Here is an 18,644-nt window from a genome sequence, read left to right on the forward strand (position 1 = left end):
TGGAAACGGCACCACTCTCCTCCATGTTGTTTAGAACTCCTTTGAAGTCCACTAGGCAGGAGAATGTGTTTTTACAGAAAGCGCCTCTCGACACACACAGCTCTTCCACTTCCCCAGAATAATGCTATCTGCACCTGGAAGTCAAACACGAGAACAAGGCTGGGCTAAGGGACTACTCACTTGATGAGATGAGGCACACATTTGATGTTTGCTGTTTTGGAAGTGAAAGGTGAGGCCACTGATGCCTCCTGCTCCGACAGAGAGATACCGACATGGGCCATTTTCAAAGCCTGAAAGCAGAGAGTCAGCTTATGGCCAATGGATGCACACCTCTACAGAAGGTAATCTGTGGTCCCCAGCCAGACCTTACCCTGTCTTCCACCTGAGAAGGAGGTGGCACCAGAGAAGGTGTCACCAGAACACCTACCCAAGGAAGAGGGAACTCCAAGCCAAGCTCTACTTTACTTAACATATAGCAACCATTGACTATTTTGTGGCTTTGATCAAAACCTTCCCACGTCCTTAGTGTCAGTTTAATACATCTATGAAAATGATAACCATCCCAAGTATTTTTGAGAAATTATGGTCACACACTGACAGGTACCTACCCCACAGTCATTGGCTCCATCACCACACATACCCACGAAGTAGCTAAAAGAAAAATATGAATTGTAGAGGAAACCAAAGCTAGTTTATTCATAAAGCTAATTTCTCTAGTTTAAACAAAAGTAACTATCCTTACTTAAGGAGTTAAGCTTTTTACTGTAGGAAAGCTCCCCCCAAGACACTAGTCAAAGCAATGTGCGACTGTATGGTTCACACAATGGATTGAAAGTCCCCGCATACGCACCACTGGGCTTCCCAGGTTTTCACCAGCATTTCACTGACTAGAGAACAGTTTTTCCCTCCACAAAAAATGGTAGTGATCACAACTATGTGAAGAGATGACACTGTTGGGGGGGGGGAGGGATTTTATCTAGAAACCAGGTCTGGAGTCTTATCTCCTCGTTTTGCCATTTTTAACATCAAATGTTAGATTGGAAAGTGACTAATGAAGTCATAATCATAAGCATCCAAAAGTTAAAGAGAGACCAAGACTGGGCTTGTTGGAGGAAACACACCCTGTCAGTGGTCACTCAGCTGAGAAATGAAGTGCCAGGCCCAGAAGCTGAAGACAGAAAGCAGAAATCTGCTTGAGGTCTGGAACTGTTGACTTAGGTTATGAATGGTTGGTTTCTTCATGCGAGCTTGCAGCACATGCTGAAAACTTGGCTTTTACACTGCTATAAGGTAAGTAGTTTATTCTGAGACCCTTTGTGGTTTTCAACCATGAGAAGATGGGGCTTCTTGGGTAGAGAAGCTTCCTTAAAGACTAAATCATATTGTTAGGAAGATGAGGTTATAAGGGGAGTCATATTGGTATGGTCCCCCATGAGGTTTCATTAACAGGAAATAAGTTGTCAAAGGGATGAACACCGGACACTCATTTCATCTGTAAATGGAGACTCTCGGTGTTGAAGTGTCCTAATGATGTTACAGAACAGATATTTTAGCAAAGGAATGTTTTAATATTGAGGGATTTGATGAACCTCTCTGTGTGATGATAGCTTATCAGAACAAACCCTAAATTCTTGCTCCTTCAGTGGCTGGGCTCAGCTTACCTTTCCTGTCTCATTTCCCACCATACCTTATCATGGCCCTACATTCTCATACAGCAGTTCTCAACTTTGACTGGTGTGGGGAGTTTTGTAAAAATACTGTGTTCCAGCCCCATATAAACCATTAGGCCAGCACCACTGGAAAGTGTAGAACCAATACTATTACTTTTTCTAAGTTTCCCCCAGTGACTGTGATCTGCCCAGGGTAAGAACTTCTGTCCTAACAGATCTCTATGCCTAGTCTATCCCTCATGACTGCCATGCCTCCATCACTTCATCATAGGCATAGAACCTACTCCAGTTTCTGAAATTCTTCCACGAGACTTGACTTTTGACCCGGAGACATTCTTGCAAAGATGGTCCCGTTCATCAGTATCTGGGGAGGTGGGGGGGCAGGGAGGAAATATTTTTATCATGGCAATGTACACACCAAACAATTGAAAATAGAACATTAGCAAGTAGTGTCCATGAATAGAAATAAAGCTTGTTTCCAAGGAAATACTTTTATTTATTATTTACTTTGTATTTGAAGATGGACATTAAGACTTTTATTATCAAGTAAAACCAATGGAAACAAAATACAAGTATTTATAAAACTGATGCCCTATGCCATATAACCCAGGTGACATGGGGAATATAATTCTGTAAAGTGTCAAGCTTCATGGAAAATTGAACCAATGGAATCATAACAGAGAAACAGAGCAGGGGCCCCAGGAGAAAGCAAGCAAAAATTGTTCCCAACTGGCAGAAGGCCACCAGGTGGCGACACAGAGACTATCTGCGCCCTAGTCATGCCTCTGGGCTTGACCAATGAGGAAGCTCAGCTGGTATCCCAAACTTTGTGAGCCCCAGAACATGGACTATTTTAAGGCCAGACGGCCTGCCGGTGCTGCTTCCCTTCTCCACACTTCACTTTCTCGAGTATGAGAGCAATGTGATCCTTGCTCTCTGTGGCTGTGAACTTGGCTCAGTGTTCAGTCAGAGTCTATTTGTTTGCAAATGAGTTACTTGCCCCTATTATAAATTTATTCTTTGTAAAAAGAGCTTTAAGTTTGGCCCCTTCAGAACAGGATTCATCTACCACACACATAATAGCACTCTCCTATCCTCGCCTGCCTCTCTGCCCCACTGCTGAGTGCCTACTGACAACATGGTGAGAGCCGCCCTAAACCAATCTTCCATGCTGCCACTTTGGTGCTAGGGCTGGTATAAACTTGACTCCTCATGCTTATAATTTTCAAATCTAATACGAAATACCAATAACCTTGTAAAGAATTTCCCTCCCTTGTGATATGTATAGCTAACTAGTATTTTTTTTCTTTATTTTATTTACTTACTTATTTATGTATAATTTTATTTGGGTTGGTTTATTGAGACAGGGTTTCTCTGTGTAGGCCCGGCATTCCTGGAACTCACTCTGTAGACCAGGCTGGCCTTGAACTCAGATCTGCCTGCCTCTGCCTCCTGAGTGCTGGCATCAAAGGTGTGCACCACCACCACATGATTCTAGTTGTATTTTATCTATTTCAAATTTTGAAACTATCTGGGATCCTGCTATGTAAGTGACATGTTCATCACCCTCACAGAAATGTCATTGCTTCCTTAAAACTGACCTTTGGCAGTAAGCTGCTAAAATGCTGACTTAAAACATGGAAGGATTTTCCACTTAGGGCAAAATGGTAACTCCCTTCTCTGCCATGATCGGGGACTTCTTCTCTGATGTTGATGTAGTTGTCCTGCAAAGCAAGGCGCACACATTTTATGCTCATCCGATTGCTCCAGTGGTTAGACCTACAAGCATATCTGACAGAAAGGACTGAAGTAACAGCAGGGTCTCTCTCCAAAAGTCTCCCTCCAGCCCTGATCCCTCCGAAAATGACTGCTTCTTTGCTGGACTGATCTTCACACACCACAGCCACCGGAGGATGAGAGGATAGCACTCACTCATGTCCTGTTCGCATCGTGGTGTGATCCCGGCGAGTCCCGGAGACGAGTACACTTCTCACACTTCGAGTGTCACAGACAAAAGCACTACAACTTAACAACCCTCGCCTGGAAGTGAGAACTTGTTGGGTTTTTTTTTTCTAACAGAATTAATATTGCTCCATAAGGACACAATGGAGATAGAATACTAACAAGACTGGAGATAAATGAACAATTTTTTTTCCTACCCTGAAGACATAGTCTGATTATTCAGTGCACACAGTGGGTCTCTCCAAGGGATGAAGCCCCCTTTGGACCCAATGGAGTGGCTGATAGGCAAGGGGAAGTGTGAGAAGCTGAGCTCACTGCTCTGCTTATTGTGTTCTTTCTAGTAAAAAGCCAAGGGTTTGTTTTGTTTTGTTTTTGTTTTTTAGAGACAGGGTTTCTCTGTGTAGTTTTGATGCCTGTCCTGGATCTCTCACTCTGTAGACCAGGCTAGCCTCGAACTCACAGAGATCTGCCTGGCTCTGCCTCCTGAGTGCTGGGATTAAAGGCATGCTCCACTGCTGCCCAGCTAAAGCCAGAGGTTTTTAAGGGTAAAAGAATTACTAATTTCAGAAGCCAAGACAGCCTGTATCTTAGAATACAATAGGAAGAACAGAAAACTGACATGACTAGGTTCATACTTGTTAGACACCTGAAGTAGTTTATGGACTTGGCATTGTCTCGAAACTTATGCTAGTCACAACGGTTGGCACCACTGTGTGGCAAGTCCAATAATCCGGCAAAGTGCCTTGTGTTGAGAAGTACCTGATTCTCAAGTGGGATATGTTTCTTGTCTTCTACTAATTTCCAAGAGACAGATGCTGATGAAGAACCAGTGGCTTCATTTGCCTCGACAAGAATGACTTTCTGGCCTTCAGAAACCATCCCAGACTTCCTGGCCACTGTTATTGCAGTCTGAAGATTGTCGCCTAGAATAAAGAAAAAGCATCCCAAGGCGATGGTGAAGAGACACGCCAGTGCACACAGGACTTGGAGAGCTAGGCTAAGGGTTCAGTTCTTACATTAGCGATGACGGTAATTACTAGTCTTGCCCAGCCTGACCTGAGGTTCCGTAATCCCTCTTCTGGTTCTGGCTCTTTCTCATCATGTTACTTCATAACTAACCAGCATATTTTTGTCAGCAAGTAGGAAGGAAAACACGAGAAAAATGTATTCCTGCTATTTGTTACAATCTTTATGGATATGTAGTAAGTCTTTTGGTTTGCTATCCTATCCTATCCTATCTGATGGCTCCTCTTCTGGTTGAAATAGAGTAAGTCTGTTACCACCTATCTCTCCCATTGATTACAACTGAAAACTAAACAAAAACCACAGAAGCAATTACCCAAGGACTTTGGAAAGTAAACAAAAGCGGGCAGACTGTGGGAGGGGATCAGACTTGAAGAAGCAAACTAATGAAGGGTGGGATTCTCAGTCTTTGCCTCCTTCCTCTGATGTGCCTGACTTGAGTATGTGTCCTAGTGTGTATTTATGTATGTATTCTAGTGTGTATTTATGTATGTATCCTAGTGTATATGTATGTACATATCCTAGTGTGTATGTATGTATGTATGTATGTATCCTAGTGTGTATGTATGTATGTATCCTAGTGTGTATTTATGTATGTATCCTAGTATGTTTGTATGTACATATTATCCTAGTATGTGTGTATGTATGTATGCATGTATGTATGAATGTATGTACGTATACTAGTGTGTATGTATCCTAGTATTTACTCTGAACTGTTCAGGCAGCTACAACCAAGAGAAACTCAGTCTTTCTGGCTAAAGTAGCCAGGACAAAGGGACCCTTGCAGGGTGTAGACTGTCACAAAAACCATGAAAAGACAAAAGTTGCAGAAGGGAACTAATTCAGTGTTTGAACTGTGTCAAGTTCCAGGCTCTATGTGGAGCAGGTCATGTGTGGTGCAGAACAATAGAAAGCATGAATTTCAAGAACTGAACTATGAAATGTCACTCCCTATTTTCCAGAGAAATACCTGACCACTTGAGAGAGGCAGATGAAAATAGCTAACTTTAAAAAGCTAATACTGAAACTACTACTTACAACAGGCAAGAGGCTGAACATTGTACACAAGGTATTTAAAAAGTCAAAAATCTTATAACAAAATTTAAGACCCTGGGTATACTCAGTAACAACAACAAACCTGATCGATTGTCAGTGTTAAAAATCTGCACCAACACTGCCAGCCTTGACTGTTGAAATGATCAGATAATGGTCTTTATTAGCCTGGTTCAGTGGCACACACCTTTAATCCCAGCACTTGGGAAGCAGAGGCAGGAAAATCTCTGTGAGTTTGAGGCCAGCCTTGGCTACAGAGTGAGATCCAGAACATCTGAGGCTACACAGAAAAGTCCTGTCTCAAAAACAAAAGAAGGAGAAGGAGGAGATGGAAGAGGAAAAGGTGGAGGAGGAGGAGAAGGAGGAGGAGGAGGAGGAGGAGGAGGAGGAGGAGGAGGAGGAGGAGGAGGAAGAATGAGCTTTTAATGATGAGCTCTAAGCATGGGACCCTCATGAATGTGGAAAGAGAAAAGATACTCCACTAATTGGTCCTCTGATTGTGCACCATAGCACAACATAATACACACAATGATGACAATAAATAAATTTAAAAGAAGTTATTATAAGCATCCTTTATATGGTTAAGTTGAACATTTATAAAGCAAATGGAAATATTCAACCAATTAATATGTATGGTTAAAACAAATGATTTAGAAATAAAAACTGTAACTCTTGAGGCCTTTTTATTCACTCAATCTGTTTAATATATTTGATGCACTCAGTAGGCCAAGAGTAGTACACACTTTGGAGAACAAAGAACACCTTTTTAAATGAATGAAGGAGGCTTGGGTTGTTAAAAGGACTTGCATTTTTGTCAGTCAGTAGAGACCAATGAGAAGATAAAGAGATTGAAATGTGCACTTGTGTGTATGTATGTGTATGAAGCAATAACAGAAGAAAACTCCTCAAAGATTGTAAGACACTTAAATCTATAAATTCAAGAAGCTCAGAGAACCCCAAATAGGTTAAAGTCTATGAAAACTATACCCAGACATATGATAGTCACACAGGTGGAAGTCAAAGATAAGACCAAAAGGCTGTTAGGGGAAAATAGCACATTGCACACAAGACAATGATGCTTAAAATTACCACAGACTTGTCATAAAAATCAGGAAGAGAAAAGAAGACCTACTGAGTGGGATGAACAGCCCAGGGAAGACCTACTGAGTGGGATGAACAGCCCAGGGAAGACCTACTGAGTGGGATGAACAGCCCAGGGAAGACCTACTGAGTGGGAGGAACAGCCCAGGGAAGATCTACTGAGTGGGATGAACAGCCCAGGGAAGACCTACTGAGTGGGATGAACAGCCCAGGGAAGACCTACTGAGTGGGATGAACAACCCAGGGAAGACCTACTGAGTGGGATGAACAGCCCAGGGAAGACCTACTGAGTGGGATGTCCAGGGAAGACCTACTGAGTGGGATGAACAGCCCAGGGAAGACCTACTGAGTGGGATGAACAGCCCAGGGAAGACCTACTGAGTGGGATGAACAGCCCAGGGAAGACCTACTGAGTGGGATGTCCAGGGAAGACCTACTGAGTGGGAGGAACAGCCCAGGGAAGATCTACTGAGTGGGATGAACAGCCCAGGGAAGACCTACTAAGTGGGATTAACAGTCCAGGGAAGACCTACTGAGTGGGAGGAACAGCCCGGGCATGGCAGGAAAACTACAAAACCTGGAGCAGTCTAGAGACCCCAGCAGCTGTATGGGAAACAATGCAACAGAGCAGATGCCTGGTAAGGTACAGCAGCTGCTGCAGACAGATGAACCCAAATGATGCACCAGGGTGAGGCCAGGAGCAGGTTACCTCTAAAGCCACACCCGTATGAAGACACAATTGAAGCACTTCTCAGCTCAACCAGTGATGTGAGGGAGGTAATGATCATTGCCCATTGTTGAGGACTATATCGTGATTTGGGGACAGAAAGTGACCCCTCCTCAAACCATAAAGAAGGGGGCAAAATTTAAAAAGTACAGCAGTTGTAAGAAAATCAGTAAGAGACTGATGGAATGGATCCAGGAAACTTTCATGGGCCTGTAATGACCCATCGTGTGAAAAATAGAAAATTCCAGAATAAAAATATAATGAAGACAGAACAAAGGCGGTAATTAACTGAATGGTAGTGAATATTTTCTTCAGAGGAAGAAAAGCTTATTAAAAGTGCTATGTTCGACTGAATTAATTTTTTAAAAAAGGAAAAGAAAAATAGATAAGAATACCCAGGTAATAATAATTCTGAACTCCAAAGTTAAAGAAGAAATGCTACATGTAGATGAAGAGTGGTCAGTCCGTAGGCAAGCCTGTAGAGTGGTCAGGCTGTAGAGTGGTCAGGCTGTAGAGTGGTCAGGCTGTAGAGTGGTCAGGCCGTAGGCAAGCCTGAAGGGCATTTTCTTAAGTAGTGATTGATTGGGGTGGGCCCAGTCCATTGTGGGTGGGGCCACCCCCAGGCTGGTGGTCCTGGGTTCTCTAACAAAGCAGGCTGAGCAAGCCATGAGGAGGAAGCCAAAAAGCATCAGCCCTCCACAGTCTTTGCATCAGCTCCTGCCTCCATGCTCCTTCCCTGTTTGAGTTCCTGTCCTGACTTCCTTTGATGATGAACAACAATATAGAAATATAAGCCAAATAAACACTTTCCTCCCCAACTTGCTTTTTGCTCATGGTGTTTTACCAGAGCAATAGAAACCCTAACAAAGACAATGTCTAATGTAAGTGCTAACAGTGTTCGAAATAGCAAGGGCTACTGGATAAAGAAAATGTTCATGGGTACCAAACTACCCTAGGAAGGCCGAATGTCAGACTGGGAGTTAGAAAGGAAGAAAGCAAAATATACACAGTGCTGTGGATTGTGGGGTCTGGATTCAGGAGTGGGTAAGTGCCAAGCAAAACAGAAGACTTCTAGAGACCCTGGCTTTTGACTGGGACTCAGGATGTGTGAGTGCTTTCGAGTGGATGTATGTCAATGACATAAGCTATGGAGTTTAAGGCACTGTGACAGCAGAAGACAAGACATTTGAAATATAAATTAGGTAATCTAATTTCACCTGTAAAATCTCCCTTATTGAAAGTTCAAGAGTATTCTAAGTTATGTCATATATTTCCCTAGAATGATTACCATTTCCCCCATGTTCATGAGATCTGAGACTTCAAAGTAGAGTTGAGGTGACAGCATGTTTTTTTGTTTTGTGTGTGTGTTGGTTTTTTTGTTTGTTTGTTTGTTTGTTTGTTTTTTGTGGGTTTTTTTTGGTTTGTTTGTTTTTTTTTTCTTACCAGAATTAGAGATTCCGTTACTGACAGGCTGTCAGCATAGATTATAGACCACACCAACTATGATTCTTCTCCTCTGAAAACTTGACAATAAAAACCATCATCTTTTCGTGGCCCATATCTTCCTGTTAACCCGCTCTGATTTCTAACTCCACCACTTGAAGAGGCTTCTCAGAAGTTCTTTGTGCAGAGTAGATGGCCAGATATCCTTTACCAGACTGCTCTATCTGTGTTTTTGTTGGTTCTATTTTGTTACGTGTTTTTGGTTGTTGTTTTTTTATTTCTTTTCCTTTTGTTTCAGTGTGTGTGTGTGTGTGTGTGTGTGTGTGTGTGTGTGTGTGTGTGTGTGTGTGTATTTGCCTGCATGTATGTATGTACATGCCCTGTGCCTGTGGAGGCCAGAAGAGAGACAGAAACCCTGAAGATGGAGTTACCAATGGCTGTGAGCTGCCATGTGGGTGCTAGTAATGGAATCCTATTCCTCTGCAAGAGCGTCAAGTACCTTAACTGCTGGCCCACCTCTCCAGCCTCTTGCTGTGGGTTTGTTTTTTGTCTGTTTGTTTTTGTTTCGTTTTTTCCTTAGACAAGGTCTCATTCTGTCACTCAATCTGGCCTGAAATTCACTGTGTCAACATGGCTGGCCTCAAACTTGAGGTAGTTCTCCTGCTTCAGACTCCCACATGGTGGGATGGGACAAGATTCCCATGCCAGTCATCAGACCGCCCCAACTGACAAATTGGTTTTCTCTTGCCTCACTGTGACAGAAGCTTGGTGAATAGCTTGGCCCTTTTATTGCCAACACCTAACACCTAACGCGATGCCTTGGCATCCAACCACCTCCCTCCCACCCTATCACTGTCCTGTGTGTCTCCCAGGTTCCCCCGTTTTCACTTTGCTCTGTACCTGTGATCATCACAGTCCGTATCCGGGCAGAGATGAGCTCTTCCAAGACAGGCTTCGTCTCCTCCTTCAATCGATTCTCCAAGATCAGTAATCCCAGAAATATCAGGTCTGATTCTACCTTCTCCCTGATTAAACAGAAAAGCATATGGGGTTTTCTTACAGTAACGGCGACGACAAAAAGACTGAGCTCCCCACTGGCACAGCCCAACTCCAGCACTATCCCCGGCCACAAACAGCCCTGCCTGGGAGCAGGAAGAGTCAGGGGACTACAGTTTGCCCAACTGAACCAAGAGGAAGTACTTGGAGGACAGAAGTTTGACTTCAGCCTTTGCCGATTAGCCATGACTGCTGGGATCTCTGTGATGGCTTAGCCGACACTCATGCCCTCACTTAGTTACCACGGAGGACAGAGAAAGTCACAACAATGAAGTGAGAAACAAGAAAAATAAAACGAAACGCCACATTCTCCAGAAAGCAAGGCTGTACAGATATCACTCCAGCCCTGTGAGGTATGGTAGAGATCAGTGAATGGGCCCTTTACTAAAAGCTAAGCTGGGCCCTTGCTTCTTCCTCAGCTGAAAGATCTGCTCTTCTGCATAGAATACCCCCATACTTCGGGGAGGCCACCATGATAGCATCTACAGGAGCATCTACAGGACCACATATAAGAAATGCATTTGGGGTTAGAGACCTGAACATTCCCACGATTCTATTATTTGGACACAGGCACAGAAACACGACCCCAGCACTGCCTGTTTGTGCTGAAATGCAGATCAAAACAGCACCCGCTACAGCCTTTGTGCCAAGCTTGCCCCATGTGGTCCAGCTAAGGCCACAGCTTTGTTGGAGATGCTCCCAGAACCTTGTGGCACCTTCCTCCACTAGGTGGCAGGAAGTGACGAGTTTCAGCTCCTCACCTCAGAGCAGATCTGGGAAGGTGGCATTCCCTATAATGCTGAGCATAGCGTTTACATCCTTGTAGGATCATCTTCCAAGCTATAGTCCAACTTCAAGCATCAATAACTTCTCCTGGCTCCAGCTGAACCACTCACCATGGCTATGCTCTGCACTCAATCATGTCCGGACTTTTGCTCCAGACTGTTGGAGATTTTCTCATTTCATGGCAAACATTAGCTTCCAGGGTCTGTCGGAGACATCCTCCCCATGTCTTGAGTCCCACCTCATGCTGCCTGACTCCAAGGCTTCTCCAAAGAGGAACAGCTGCTCTCGCTACATCTCACTTCTAACCAGGTTAGTTGTTTCTTTATTTATTCATGCAATTTCAGTATTGGCTTTTTCATCCACCTCTAATCCCAGAATGGAAGCCCACCTGAGTCAAGATTCTGCTCATTAATGCCCACTTGATGCCCACATACAGGAACTGCTCAGCAAATACCACCCACTTGGAACACTTTGCTGCCTGCTGGTGATCATGTTTGGCTGTACAAGGAAGGTGAAATTGTTTGCCCTTTCTGTGTTCTTCCTGGGAACTGAGACAGTGAGACCCATCAGAACCTATTAAGCACCTACTAGATGAGGAAAGGGGGCAACTCTGCCTGGGTTGCAGGAATCCCAGCTCCAAAATTTCACATTAAACTAGGAGGAAACGATTGGGCATGGCCACCTTGTTTATATGCAAAGCTGAGAACTGTGTCATGGCAGGCACAAAAATCAGAGGTCTGTGGGGTCAGAGGAGACAGGCATTTCTGAGTATAGTGATTAGAGTCTTCCTGAAGGAGATATTTGAACTTCCCTTCAAGGATAACTTAACTGAAGCCTGATTAGAGTTTTACAGTCTTTCTGTGCCTCATACTTAGGCCACAGGATTTAGATATTTTCAGAGATGATGTGACCTGAGTCAATAATCAATTGCCACATTGGGCCAAGAAAAATGGCTGCAAGGTCAAGCACTCAAGGCCACCTTGGAACTTCCATTTCTAGCTCCTCTGGCATGTGACCAGTGTAGAGCTCAGTGAATGATACGATCAGAAACCACAGTTCCAACCTCATCCCACCATTGCCTTGCTGTGTGATCTCAAATAAACTGTTTTCCCTCTGTGGTACCCCAGCACATCACTGGCTCTCCAAAGTTCCTGCTGTCTCTAACATCCCTTCACTCTTCTTAAATCTAAGCCAAGAAGTGAAAAGAAATGGCGGCAGCATTGTACCACCTGTAGCACCTACACTAGGAAAGAACGGTGGGTGTGACCCAGACAGAAGTAACTTTAGGCGATATTTCGGGGGAGGGGGGGAATTTGCACGTGTGCAATGACAAACGCACAAAGAACTGTCACTCATCCCTCACACCTTTTGAATACTTGACTGAGTATTCAGGGACGTCCTAAGTCACCAGCAGTTTGTATTGTTTGTATGACATCATCAGTCTACTGTCAGTGGATGCACTACCATCCTATAGTCAATATTGTTGCGTTAAACAATAAAAATGTTACTAGTATATTTCCCCCAGCTATGTTTTTCATATAAACACAAAGTATTTTTGTAACCCTGAAATTTTGCAGGAATGTCACTACTATGCACATTGAAGGGAAGTTATACTGTTTCCTTCTGTTTTCCCCGGAGTTGTTAATGACTTCACTGAGCTGTCTTCCTTGCAGCAAGGCTGTGTGAGGCATTGAGGCTATGCTACACAGAACACTGCGGGAAGTCAACTGTAGTCTCGTTGAATCTATTCTCAGGTAAAAGCAACTATTCCATGTGTGTGTGTGTGAACGTGTGTGTGTGTGTGTGTGTGTGTGTGTGTGTGTGTGTGTGTGTTCACTGGGGAAGAGGGATGTGTATGCATGTGTGTGCACGTGGAGGCCAGAGAACAGTTTCCAGCATTGTGTCTCACTGGCCTAGAGCTCTCCATCCAGGCTAGGATGGCAAGTCAGCCCAGGGACAGTCAGCTTCTCCATCAGTGTAATTACAAGCATGGGTCACCAAGCCTTACATTTCTAGTGAGTTCTGGGATTGAACTCGGGTCCTTGTACTTGCAAGACAAGTCTGGACTGAGCCATCTCCCAAGCCCATAACCCTTAGTTTACTGGCATTTGCTAGGAATTTATTAAACCGTTATTACTTTGTAGTGGACTTTTTTCTTCTTCCTTTTAACTCCTACATGGGAGGGTATGTTTTACGGATAATATGTGCAGAAAATAGCACATATAAATTCAAAGATGCTAAGGAAAGAGGCCAAAATATAGGTACAACTAAAGAATGTTGAGTCAGATGAATTTGAAAATTAGTATGTGGGACTATTTGAGTTTCAAACACTGAAATTAAAAAGGAGACTTGATTAACCCTACAAAAGCAGTAATAGTAGTGGCTGACAAAAACACTAGAAATGAAATTTAAGGCAAAATAAGTAGGATAGTCCTCACAACAACAACGTGGAACTGTAGTTGCTGAAGTCCATTTCAGTGACTGTGCATCCTTATTTTAATATACACATGTCAAAACTTTCTCCAGTATGACCCCTTGGGAGGTTTTTCCTATTTTTCCATAAACATTATTACCTAGATTACTTAAACCCAACTGACATTTTATTTGTTTCAATATATGTGTATTTTGTATTACAAAGGTTTTTTGTTCTAAGCAAATATGAAGCCTTATTATTTCTAACCAATTTATATTACATCAGGATCAGGGCCACAATTTCAAACCCTTACAACACTGGTTATTTCCACATCACTTTTCACAAAGCCCTAAGGTCACCCTATGTTTGGCATTTTGTACAGCTGTTTCTCATATATTCTGGCAGTGTTCACATTGGCTTTGTGATTTGGGCAGGGCAGGGTGGCTGTATCCCTGTTCACCATATTCAGAGACACCAAACACAAAAGATGAGCACGGCGTTTTGCTGGGTCTGACTCAGAACTTTCGCCTCCCATCCCAGTCAGATGCATCTTGCCCAAACCATCTTCTTCAGGAGAGCTTTCCCCCTTTACCTCATCAAGGCAGTTGCGGGACAGTCACTCTCCAGCTTCTTGTAAGCCAGAGCTATGACCCGGAACCCCTGTGTCGTGTACATCTGAAGTTCACTAATAAAGCTAGATGGTACTGTTTAAAAACAAACAACAACAATGAAAACAGCATTAGCATGCAACATTTACTTAGCCAGCATGGGTAGAGAATTCACAATAATCCAACTCTTACCCAAGAGAACACACTTTTTAAAAGTTATATAAATCTGGGTGGTGGTGGCACACACCTTTAATCCCAGCATTTGGGAGACAGAGGCAGGCGGATCACTATGAGTTTGAGGCCAGCCTGGTCTACAAAGTGAGTTCCAGGACAGCCAGGGCTACACAGAGAAGCCCTGTCTTGGAAAATCAAACGAGAAAAAAAGATACATAAGCAAGACAATGGGAAATTGTAATCATAGCTGTATTATCAGGGTTAACATCTTAAGATCCAGTAAAGCTATAACCCCTACCATGAGACAGAAGCACTTGAAAAACAGAGAACAGAGAATGTGTGGAATTCTTTATTCTCCAGTTTAAACAACAAGTACTTGCTAAAGGTATAATATGCACAAGCTCTGCTCTACAGATGTCTGTTCAGTTGGGTTAAAAACAGTGCACTGATATAAAAACTAAACCCAAAATGACCATTGCCATGACTGGCAATGCAACAGAGCACAGAGTACTTTGGGGGAGCCCCTGCACTTGGAGAGGAGGTGGGCAGGTAAAGGAAGGAAAGCGTTTTCTGGCTGAGAGACCCCGATGTGCTCAGGCACAGGGGTCTGAGACAGCTCAGCGGAAGCCCGAGATGAGAGGGATGAATCAGGAGACCATGACATGAATATACGGTAGGGGGTGTGGGTCATGAAAGACTTAGCTGGGACCTCAAAGGAATTTGGAGATCTGGTGGAGGCTGTGGAAAGCAATCCTGTGAAAAAATGAAAAAAAAAGAGAAGGAAAGAAAGAAAGAAAGAAAGAAAGAAAGAAAGAAAGAAAGAAGAGAGAGAGAGAGAGAAAGAAAGAAAGAAAGAAGAGAGAGAGAGAGAGAGAGAGAGAGAGAGAGAGAGAGAGAGAGAAAGAAAGAAAGAAAGAAAGAAAGAAAGAAAGAAAGAAAGAAAGAAAGAAAGAGAGAGAGAGAAGTAGCAATGCAGTTAGAAGGGAGGAATCAGGGATGAGTCCTAAATAGGGAACTGGAGAGTGGGATGGAGGCGATCATTACCCAGGATGGAAAATTGGGAATTATAGACGTGAAAATTTTCAGCTTGATTTTTGGTCTGGAGCATGGAACACCCATGAATCAACCTCTAGGTGATGGCCAGCTGGCAGTTAGAGCTTGAGTGTGGTAAGGACAAGTTTGACTTAAAAGAGAAGTTAGTCATTTGTATCCCACATCCGTCCATGAGCTAACCTGTATCAGGTTGGCAAAAGCTGGCCACTCTCTCCGGAGCACCTTTCATGAATGCCAGTCGGTCACCTTGCATCTCTTGGACAATGACTGTCATTCTTTGCAATGCTGATGAGAATGGGAACTGACGCAGGATGGCCAGTCCTTCCACCGGGACCTGGTTGATGGATGGGGAGTGGAGAGGCACATGCTGGCAACAAGTCTAGCTATTGGGAATTAACTGCTCCACCCTGGGTCCCTGTTTTACCAAATAACGGGGAAATAGAACACGTTTTTCACATCATCTGTTCAAGACACATCCATGAGTTTTCCAACACTTCAGGTATTGCACAGGTTCCCCTGGTGTGGGCGCTGTGGGTAGACTGGCATGCAAGGCTTACCTGGCCAACTGAGTCTGTCGGCCTAACAACCACGGTGTGTGCCAGCATTCCCTTGATGTGGAAATCATCCCCAGAAATAGTCATTTCCTGTTTCGCAAATGAGATATTTCACTGTTGGGGTTTGTTTATTCTTCATACACTGATACTTAGTTTGCACCCTCCTTTTGTGGAGACCCGCCCTCAGCCACCTCAGTGTGTTGATGGGCCTCCTCCTGCTGCTGCTGGGCTAGTGAAATCAGATTTATTCCACTCCAGGAAAGCAAAACAAAGAGCACAGGCAGTGGAAATGCTGGAACTTGAAGGACATACACTTCTGAATTATTCATGCAATTTATCTGGCTTTCGCTGTTGGAATTGCTGCAGAAAGGCTCATTCTCTGCCTCTGAAGAGCTTAACTTGGAAATGTTGAGTCTGAATCTCCAGGCTTATTTTGTGTGAAGCAGGTACCTCATGGTCTTTCTTTCCCTAGAGTCATGATTGATCCTGCTGTTCCCTATCTGTCTAAAGGGGCCCGAGCAGGGCATATTTTTGCCCTGTGCATGATCACTGGTCTAAGAACAATTGTAATAATGACTCTAAATTATAGTCGAGGAAACCTTTTTACCTAAAGATATTAAAGTTCTTTGTAATCATCTAATTTGATGGTTGAAAAAAATATATCAGAAAGGAAACTGTAGGCTCCACTTAGAGATACAGAATCAGTATTCCAGAGTGGATGAGAGACTGCAAAGCAATCACATCTGTTACAGGAGGGAAAAGCTCCAGGGACATCAGTTCCAGAGGTGCTCACACAGTCCCCAGGGCCTGGGCTGTACACAATGGCAGGGAAAAGCTTAGCGGTAACAGAGAAGCTGAAGCCATGTCTCCTTCCTGCTTTGTCCACAGCCACAGCAATGCTAGAGACAGTCCTTACAGGCGAGTCCTGAATAAAGCTCCCTTGGAGGACAGATTAGCACCCTTTATATGGATATCACTTGTCTGGTTCCATCTCCTCATGCCACATACCAAGAGAAGCGAGGTCCTAACATGCCAGAAGACGGCACACAAGGTGGAGCATCAGTTGGGGCAGAGCTGAAACTAGAATTGAAGAGCAAGATTCTTACACCACAGGAATGTCTGCTCTTAGATCTAGTTTGGAACCTCGGGGAGGCGGGGTGGGGAGGAGACTCTGTAATCAATTTATGTTCTCGGTCTTGGAAATTAGAGGAATAGTCAATAAATTGGAATAAAACTCTTGGTTGCCATGACTCTCTAACTTACCCAAGCATTGTGGAAAGCAGTGTTTTCTAATCCCTGTGCACCAGAATGCATATTTTTCCTTTCCTTTTTTAGTGAGAAACTACAATTGTGTACACTTATGGGATATAATGAGATGCTTTGACCTATGTGTATATTATAGAAAGGTGAAATCGTCATAATTAACATATCATCACCTCACCAAATTAACTAGAAAACTCGGCAACCAGCTCACAGACTGGTAGAACTAGGAAATAATTATATAAGGATTATAATGGCATTGATAACTACTAAATGTACAGTAGGCATCAAATACTTTGGAACTTACAACTATACCAAAGATTTTTATTATACCATCTCATTTAATCCCACAGCAAACCTACATTACACACGGTTCAAATCAGAAAGCCTGGTTTAGACCAGTTTGCCCTTTACATCATATTGGAACCTCCACATTTTTAAAGTATTAAAGGGCTGTGATACAGCTTGTGTTGTGCTGGCATTAAAGAAGTTTCTTGCATTCTCTAAAAGTCAGACACTTACCCATTTGGTGGCTTCAAACATTTTCAGGTCCATGGGGTCTCCCTGGATGGTCCCATCAAGAAGAATCAGAGAGTGGCAGCTGGCCATGGCTGCACACAGTGGGCCTTGGGGCAAAGCTTTGCCTGAGGCAAAGCTGTGAACTGCCTGGAATCTGAGAGAGAAGAGAGAGAAAAGATTCAGTCCTGTGCCTTCGTGTCAAAAATGGAGCTTCTTGGAGGTCTTTGATGTAACGCACACTGCTGCATTTCTCTCTAGTCTCCACAGGATAGCAGTGTGTTTCCCATCTTGCCCTGTAGGTCTGTTCAGGAATACTAGAAAGGCTCAGAGGCTGTTCCATGCTCCTTTTCTTCCCAGACTTATTTAATCCATGAGGCTGGAAAGAACTAGAAGACCACATTTGCTCTGAGGTCTACTCCCAACCCACTGACTAGATCACTTCCCTTCTAGTCATGGGCAGACTCCATGTGTGTTTGGTACACACCTCTTTCAATCCTATGGGGCTAGGCATATTCTCTCTATCTGTCTCCTAACACATTAGACGATTGGTCCACCATAGATGTTTAATAAGCATATATAAATAAAGACATGAATGGTTAATTCTTGGAAAATTCACAAGTCATACGGTGAAGAAGTGAACAATAAAATGATTCTAGAAAGGACTGTGTGCATCTTCTCCTCAACACTGGTACCACTGTTAGCCTCATCATTTCCTACAGAAAGTGACTTTGTCTAAAACCAATGGAAATAAAACCCATACGAGGTACATAAGACTCTTTCACTGATTGAAAGAATAAATCATTGAGTTCATCCTTGGCCCCGCTAGAGGAAAGTCCTCTTCAGCCTTGTAGGGCAGCCCCTTCTCAAATATGTAGCACAGTAGTTGGGTTGGGGTTGGGGGGTCACATCACAGACTGTCTGAATGGCAGTAGTTTCATTGTAGGAAGAGGCAACATTTGTTTCTTAGAGTCTGTCAGAATAGACTAGCCCTCCCTCCTCTCATGTTGACATCTTTTGGATTTTGAGCTAGTTCTGTAACCCAGGCAGGCCTGGAGGGTGCAATCTTCTTGCCTCCTTAATAGCTAAAATTACAAGCCTGTACCTCTATGCCCAGCCTAAAAAAAATGTTTATGGATATTCATGTCATCTGCATTATGTAAAAGAACTACAATCACAAACTGGACTTGATACATTTGAAAAGAGAAAAAGGACACAAAGTTGGGTGGGGTAGAGAAGGGAATG

The 18,644-nt window shown here is 43.5% G+C and overlaps 1 protein-coding gene across 12 annotated transcripts in view; it reads right to left on the bottom strand.

Moving 5' to 3' along the window:
- Positions 1 to 18,644, bottom strand: part of Atp13a4 (ATPase 13A4) — a 120,843-nt gene that overhangs the window by 21,869 nt on the left and 80,330 nt on the right. For 11 of the 12 annotated variants that reach the window (XM_036203205.1, XM_036203207.1, XM_036203204.1 and 8 more), the window contains 10 exons: positions 17,406 to 17,556; positions 15,627 to 15,713; positions 15,250 to 15,403; positions 13,827 to 13,938; positions 9,880 to 10,004; positions 4,392 to 4,555; positions 3,272 to 3,394; positions 1,955 to 2,034; positions 609 to 651; positions 181 to 290 (listed from right to left, as the gene is read on the bottom strand). In XM_036203205.1, coding sequence (XP_036059098.1) covers positions 181 to 290; positions 609 to 651; positions 1,955 to 2,034; positions 3,272 to 3,394; positions 4,392 to 4,555; positions 9,880 to 10,004; positions 13,827 to 13,938; positions 15,250 to 15,403; positions 15,627 to 15,713; positions 17,406 to 17,556 — 1,149 coding nt within the window. The remainder of the gene's footprint in view (positions 1 to 180; positions 291 to 608; positions 652 to 1,954; positions 2,035 to 3,271; positions 3,395 to 4,391; positions 4,556 to 9,879; positions 10,005 to 13,826; positions 13,939 to 15,249; positions 15,404 to 15,626; positions 15,714 to 17,405; positions 17,557 to 18,644) is intronic. The other variant, XM_036203208.1, reaches the window with a different exon arrangement.

This window comes from Onychomys torridus, chromosome 12 (genome assembly GCF_903995425.1).
Source record: "Onychomys torridus chromosome 12, mOncTor1.1, whole genome shotgun sequence".
NCBI classification, from domain to species: domain Eukaryota; kingdom Metazoa; phylum Chordata; class Mammalia; order Rodentia; family Cricetidae; genus Onychomys; species Onychomys torridus.